The sequence below is a fragment of the Nannospalax galili genome, unplaced genomic scaffold (assembly GCF_000622305.1).
Source record: "Nannospalax galili isolate Female #2095 unplaced genomic scaffold, S.galili_v1.0 scaffold278, whole genome shotgun sequence".
In the NCBI taxonomy this organism is placed as follows: Eukaryota; Metazoa; Chordata; class Mammalia; order Rodentia; family Spalacidae; genus Nannospalax; species Nannospalax galili.
Window position 1 is genome coordinate 2838482 of NW_008347536.1, and position 7899 is coordinate 2846380.

At 40.6% G+C, this 7899-nt stretch overlaps 1 protein-coding gene across 4 annotated transcripts in view; it reads right to left on the reverse strand.

Annotated features, from left to right (window-relative positions):
• The window catches only part of Ccdc81 (coiled-coil domain containing 81), a 54598-nt gene that overhangs the window by 37999 nt on the left and 8700 nt on the right, over positions 1-7899 (reverse strand). For 2 of the 4 annotated variants that reach the window (XM_029568879.1, XM_008844137.3), the window contains exon 2: positions 1852-1913. The exons of the other annotated variants lie outside the window; for them this stretch is intronic. In XM_029568879.1, the coding sequence (XP_029424739.1) occupies positions 1852-1913 (62 nt within the window). The remainder of the gene's footprint in view (positions 1-1851; positions 1914-7899) is intronic. 4 annotated transcript variants of the gene reach the window in all.

Here is a 7899-nt window from a genome sequence, read left to right on the forward strand (position 1 = left end):
GTGGCGGGGGGAGGGGTGATGGAGAGAAGACAACGAACAAAAGCACAACTATATATATATAAATCAAATAGCTAAAATGAAATGAAGTCAAGACAGTGTCTAAAGCATACTACAACATGGGGTTCTTTACTGATGAGTACAAGTACTTCTTACTCTCAGACTTGGTCTCTGTCATGACGTATGATGCCCACCCTAGAGACATAATATATCAAACTATAAACTCGGGGGCTAGAGAGATGGCTCAGTGGCTAAGAGCACTTGCTGCTCTTGCAGAGGACCTAGGCTCAGTTCCTGGCATCCACTGTCTATAATTCCAGTTCCAGGGGATCTGATGCTTCTTGTGGCCTCCGAGGCACTGGAAACATGTGGTGCACACACATATGTACAGGTAAAACACTCATATGGATAAAATAAAAATAAATATATTTTTAACAAAGATTTCCAACTCAAATCCCTACAGGAGCCAAGAAAAAAAAAGTTAGGGAGGGGCTGGAGAGATGGCTCAGTGGTTAAGAACACTGTTCTTGCAGAAGACTCAGGTTCGAATCTCAGCACCCACATGGCAGCTAACAACTGTCCATAACTCCAGTTCCAAGTCATTTGTCAAAGCAGCAAAAAGCTTGATTGACCCAGGATCTCAGAGATAACAAAACAACAGCAATAGCAACCACCACGACCACGACCACCACGACCACGACCACCACGGCCACCACCACCACAACGGGTGCACTTACCTACATGCAGGCAATACACTCATACACATAAAATAAAAATAATAAAGTATTTAAACAACAACAACAAAAAAGTTAGGGAGTAAAGGAAGCCAGCAGGAACATGTGGTGACTGGAACTGCAGGACCCATCTAAAGGGGGAGCCCGTCAGCAGCCTCAGCCACAGTCACGCACAGACTAATAGCATTAGGCCTGCTGATTTTTTCCAAGAGGAGGGAGAGAAAAATGCAAACCTTTATATTCTCCCAATTTTAAGTGACAATAATTTAATTTAATTCAAATTCTCAAACCAGACAAAATAAGTTTAAAGGGTAAATGCAGTCTGAGGAATCTCACAGTTAGGACCTCTGAGTAGGGTATTAAAGTTCCACAACCTCCTAACAACTCCCTCCATGATCCTCCCAAAATCCTACTTAATGCAATAGCATCCAAACTCAAGACTTGATAGGAGAAGCTAGTCTGACCATAGGTAAAGTTTCTTATTTGGGGCTACTTGAGTTTTGTTCCCTTGTTTATATATTTCAATTAAAATTCATTCTCAGAAAAGGGCCAGGACAAGAAGTATTCCATCCCTCCACAGCTGTGCCAGGAGCTGTCAGATCACAGGCAGAATTCATCTAGCTTCTTCAGACACACCCACACTGAACAGCACTGCAGTCTGCATCACTAAACAGCAGAACTTATACATTCATTATCTGAGGATAAAAATCTAGATTTGTTAGGGCTGGAGAGATGCCATTAAGCCAACTGGCTGCTCTTGCAGAGGACCTGATTTTGGTTCCTAGCACCCACATGAAGGCTAACAACTGTGCGAAATTCCAGTTCCAGAGGATCCAACACCCATTTCTAAGGGCCTCTGAGGGCATTACATGACATGGGTGCACTTACATATGTGCACAAAAAACACTCATATACATAAAGATAGATTTTTTAAATCTGTATTTGTCAAGCCTGCTATGCACAAATTCTGTATGCATCAAAAACAAACAAACAGAAAACAGGAGCGACAACAAAGCTGAATGTCTCTAAAGCCTGCTGCACTAGTCCCAGAAAAATTATGCAAGCCTGAGGAAGAAATTACCTCTTGGACTACTAGCTAAAATTGAAGTATGAAGCCTACCTTGTGCATGGTTAGCTGCCGTTTCACAAATTCTGAAACATTCCCCCATATAATAGAGACTTCTGAAATTCAAAGGAAATGAAAATAATTTATGTAAGTAGCCATGTAATAAGATTTAAATGTTAATAAGCAAAGATGTAAATATAAAATGCATAATTAAATGATAGACGCTCCTAATTCATATAGAATTAATGGAAAATAAGATCATTCACCAATATTAATTTTCCTGGTAACTAAAGCATATGCCTTTAAGATCCATAGATGCCTTTTAGTGACAATAACAGTAATAGGGCTGGGGGTATAGTGCAGTGGTAGAGTGCTTACCTGGCATGTGTAAGACCCTAGCTTCCATCTCCAGGACAGAAAAGAAAAAACAGGGAGGCAGGGATCCATAGTAGAATGTATGTTTACCATGCATGAGGTTCTGGGTTCAATCCCTAGCACAAAATAATGATGATGATGATGAAATTTTAAAAAAAGAAATCTTTACAGAATAAAGGGAACTCAGTCACACTTTTTGTTTTATCTAACACATGGGAGTGTTAGCCATGTTTTTCTTAATGACACATTCAACAATCATTTTATAAAGTGTTTGCTTTATGTCATCTGATTAATATAAATATGCATTCTTAAACCATTCTATAACACAGGAATGAGGCTTCGGGCCACTGAGGTCAGAAATGCTATCTGGTCCCGACACTCAGCCTATCTCATCTACTTCTTCGGAATTCTCGAACACACTTAACATGTTCACGTTTCATTGTTAGATACCAGCTGTCCCTGGTCTCTGCTGCTGTTGCTCTGTGGGCTCCCTGCCCATCCCAATTTACTGCTTCCAGTCTGATATATTCTGGAAACAACAAATGTACTAATAACATATCTACAATAAAAACCTAAGAGGGGCTAGAGAGATAGCTCAGCAGTTAAGAGCACTGACTGCTCTTGCAGAGGACCCAGGTTTGATTCCCGCACCCACGTGGTGGCTAACAACCATCTGTAACTCCAGGACCAGGGGATCTGACGCCTTCTTCTGACATCCTCAGACATTGCATGACACAGGTGTGCTTAAACACATGCAGGAAATACACTCATACACATAAAAATAATAAAATTTTGAAAAATAATAACCCAAGAAAACTGACTGGGGGCCTTTTGTTTGTATTAATACATAGACTTTGTAATTCTACTGTGATCTGAATGAGACCTTCTATGTTTATTTTCTTCTTTTGAGTTCTCCTCCCACATCCCCGCCAAAAAAAGTAGAAAAAAATAGTTACCAATAACTACAGTGTTAATGTGTAATATAAATATATGCTCTGGATATGAGCAATATTTAACAACATAGAAAGTGATGTCTGTGTTGACCTCTCCATTTCAAATCTAATCATGTGTTACTGATGATTTGTTGTTGTTGTTGTTGTTGTTGTTTTCGTTGTTGTTGTTTTGAGATACGGTCTCCCTGTAGCCCCAGCAAGCCTGGAACTCACCATTCTTAGACCAGGCTATATTGGTGATAATTTCTAATTAAGAATTTCTTACAAGAGAGTTAAGTTTTAATTCTCAAAATAAAAGGTAACATCCACCAGGCTGCCACTTTGGGTCATAGGTAATATTGATGATAAAAGGTCAATTATGAGGCTGGGGAGACAGCTCAGCAGTTAAGAGCACTGGCTGCTCTTACAGAGAACCTAGGTTCGATTCCCAGCACCCACATGGCAGCTAACAACCATCTGTAACTCCAGTTCCAGATGAATTCAATGCCCTCTTCTGACCTCTACAGGGAGCGTACCACATGGGAGCACTTACATTCATGCAGGCAATACACTCATACACATAAAATAAAAATAATAAATAAGGGGCTGAAGAGATGGCTTGGCAGTTAAGAGCACTGACTGCTCTTGCAGAGGACGTGGGTTCAATTCCCAGCACCCACATGGCGGCTAATGCAGGCAATACACTCATACACATAAAAATAATAAATAAAATATTTAAAATAATAATAAATAAATAAAATGTTTTTAAAGCTCAATTATTTCCCCAATACTGGAAACTACTTCATTTATTGGTATTATTTTTTCCTAAATGTTTTAAACCACTAACTAAAACAAAGATTGCAGTCTTTTAATTTTGATACATCAGAGTTATAAAATATTTTTTTATTAATAGTGTACCAGAAAGCAGGCAAGTTTTCTAGATAAGTAGTAACCCATGGTCTCATGAGCATCTGGGAACAAGTTTGATGATGGAAACTCACAACTCATGAAACTAGGATCACATGCCATGGTGAGCACAAGGCCTGTTCTAAACCAGTAATGTGTAGTTTCTGTAACCAGGCCTTTCTGCCCCCCTGCATCATACCACAGTTGCCATCCCTCCTTGCCCCCATAGCCCAAAGGATTCTGCCACTTGCTGTTAATAACTAAGAAGGTCTGTCAATCAATCCCAACTGTATATTCAGTTAAAACTTTCACTGTCATCATAAATGCCGCTAACTCACTAATAAAAATCTTACTATCCTGATTTAAACAGAGAAATTTCAAGGTCACAAAGTCAAAACTGTTAAGAGTTCTTGAGTCAAAATCTTTTGCCTAGACATAACATGCAGCTCAGATTTCAGAAAAATTATACTAGCAGAAGAGGAAGTGATTTAATCAGAGCCTGGAGAAACTGTATACTTTGTAACCAAACCCTGATGAAAAGACTTACTGAACTGAATTAGGAATTTGAGGGTAGTCTTTCTTCGTTTGGAATGAGGTAGTCAAGTCTACTGTAACGGTTTATTCCATAAAATATAATAGGCAGAGTTATATAAAACCAGAGTTAATTATTTAAAACTGAAATTTGCTATGTCTCACTGGAGAGAGAAGCTTTAGGTCCCTGCAATTCAATTAGAATATATTTGTAAATGTTTCTGATGGTGATTTCTAACCAATTTGCTCTAACATTTCAAATTTTAGAGAGGGTATCACTAAATCTCAAAATGAAAACAATGCCAATCCCACCTAAAATCAAGTTAAATCATATACTGCTTTTATATCTTAAGGGAATCTGGGGCTACTACTTAGACACTGAAGCACCAAGAATCTCTATTATAATGAACTGAAGTCCAGACACCCTTCCTAAAGTCAGTCTTATGAGTTCTTTGCCCTGTGTTGAACCCTTCTCATGGAACCAAGAAGAATTCATTTTTTCCTTGTACTTCTGGTATCTGGCTCTGCATATAAAGAACATCCTGATGATAATAGTGTGGAGTAGTGCCTTCCCTACATGCAAAGGGAAAGACACAGGGCAAACTGCTTTCTCCAGGACTGAAGAGAGAAAGACAAGAAAATTTTCCCTTCACTTCAAATTCTAAGAATTTTATGAACTCAGAAACACATTTTTTTTTATTGTCTTTTGAGAGAGGGTCTCCCTGTAGCCCCAGCTGGCCTGGAACTCACTGTTAGATCAGGCTGGCCTTGATTTCAGAGAGAGCTGCCTGCCTCTGCCTCCAAGTGCTGGGATTAAAGGCACCCATCACCACACACAGCAGCATCACATTTTTTAAAAATATTTTATTGCCAGGCGTGGTGGTGCACACCTGTAGTTCCAGCACTCGGAAGGCAGAAGCAGGCAGATCTCTGTGAGTTTGATGACAGCCTGGTCTACATAGTGAGTTCCAGGCCAGCTGGGGCTACAGGGAGACCCTGTCTCAAAAAGACAAAAATAAATAAATAAATAAAAGTATCTACGGGGGTAAAGGAGAAGGCACTCAAGAGATGGGGGACTCAGCTGGAGAGACGGCTCAGTAGTTAAGAACACTGACTGTTCTTGCAGAAGACCTAGGTTCGAACCCAGCACCCACATGGCAGCTAACAACTGTCCTTAACTCCATTTCCAGGGGTGGGGGTAAAGGAGAAGGCACTCAAGAGATGGGGGACTCAGCTGGAGAGATGGCTCAGTAGTTAAGAACACTGACTGTTCTTGCAGAAGACCCAGGTTCGAACCCAGCACCCACATGGCAGCTAACAACTGTCCTTAACTCCATTTCCAGGGGATCCGACAGCCTCTTCTGTCTTCCGAGGGCATTGCACAAAACAGGTGCACTTACCTGCATGCAGGCAATACACACATACACAGAAAATAAAAATAATAAATAAAATATTTTTTTTAAAAAGCGGGCATGGTGGTGCATGCCTTTAATCCCAGCACTTGGGAGGCAGAAGCAGGTGGATCTCTGTGAGTTCGAGGCCAGCCTGGTCTACATAGAAAGTTCCAGGTCAGCTGGGAATACAGGGAGACCCTGTCTCAAAAACACCAAAGAGAGAGAGAGAGAGAGAGAGAGAGAGAGAGAGAGAGAGGTATTATCAAGGTATTATCAAGGGAGAAATGGGAATAATGTCATACTTTAACTGAGAGGGTGTGGAGGAGGAGGATTAGACATGGGGGAGAGAGAGAGAGAGAGAGAGAGGAAAAATAAATAATGCCTAGCTGGTATAAAATAAAAAGCCAGCAGAAGGGGAAACCCCCACCCCAAAAACACCTCCCCCCTCAAAAAAAAACCAGAGGGAATTGTATTAGTTCAAAAATGTACTGAAAAATTATACATGCGGTACCTCTACATGAGTTCATGTATATAGCTGAAGGCTGTTTAACAAGAAACAGTGCTAGACAGGAGAAAATGCCCTTCGAGTTGTTGGCCAGGGTAGTCCAAGAAACTTCCAAAATTACACAGGGTATTGCCACAGTCCTTGGTTGCCTCTGAGAACTTGAAGGTAAGACCCTATTGCTGAAGACAAGATATACTTCAGACACAGGATTTGGAGCAATCGACCTGGAACTGACCTCCTCTGAAGACTAACTCTCATAGTTTTAGAGAGCACTATGCAAGTTGTTAAGGGAGAATATCAATAGATGTTCCAACCCCAGGTTTAAGGCCTAAAAACCACACCAATGACCAGCACAGAAAATGACATTGGTGCAGTAGAGGCTCTTCTGTCTTGGGGGTAATCAACAGCTACATGATTGAACTTAAAGCCTACTCAATGGCAGGAAACTCATGTGTGGTACTGTAAATATAGCCAAATACACATAGCTGGATAGGTCATAGATAGAGAAAACTCCAAGGCTGTCACATCCCTAGACAAACATAATTTCCTACTATGTGCAAAATATGGATCCTTATATTTATAGACAAGTATCCCAGTCACCACTCATCAAAGAGACTTCCTTTGCAACTGATGGAGATTATTACAGAGTTCCACAACTGGTCCTACACAAAAATTTTCTGTGCATTGCCCAAGCCTAAGTGATACATCTACAATGAAACCTCTACACCTAAGTAAGACTCATGGAACACAGTGGAACAAGGGGTAGAGAGAACACTAATACTCTCAACTCTCATTAAATTCACTCATGCAGCAGAGGGTTATGAACACAAAAGGACGCAAATGGCCAAAGTGTAGAGAATAAGAGCCTGCAGAGTATAGGTCCTTGGACAGGACTCCTATATTAAACTCCACCGACTCAGGGCTCAGGAACCGTTGCGGGTAAGAACCAGGGAGGAGGTGCATGACCATATGGAGATAGAGTCCTACAGGCCCCTGGGACCCTTCTCATATGAACCTATGGCAATAGTGTCAACATGCACAAGACCCATGCAAACTTAGATAAAAGCCCAGCACAGAACTGTGGAAATGGGCAGCAGGCCCCAATGTTAACTGAAGAACTATTAGTAGCTGATTATTGCTAGGTGAGAAAGAGCTGATCCTCTTAAAGGGAAGGACTCTAGATGACTGACTAGGCCTCAGTGGATGAACTTGCACTGCAGAATGTCTAGGGACACCAACTTCACCCCATAGGCCTTAATACAAATGACAGACAGTATAAATTTGAGGGGGGGGAGCTATGAGAGGGTGTCAGTGGGGAAGAGGGTATAAGGATGATTAAGATATATATTTCTATATGAAATACACAAAAATTCAGTAAAAAAATTACAAAAAATATTTTATTTATTTTTTATTTTATATGTATGAGTGTATTGCCTGCATGTATATAAGTGCACCCATG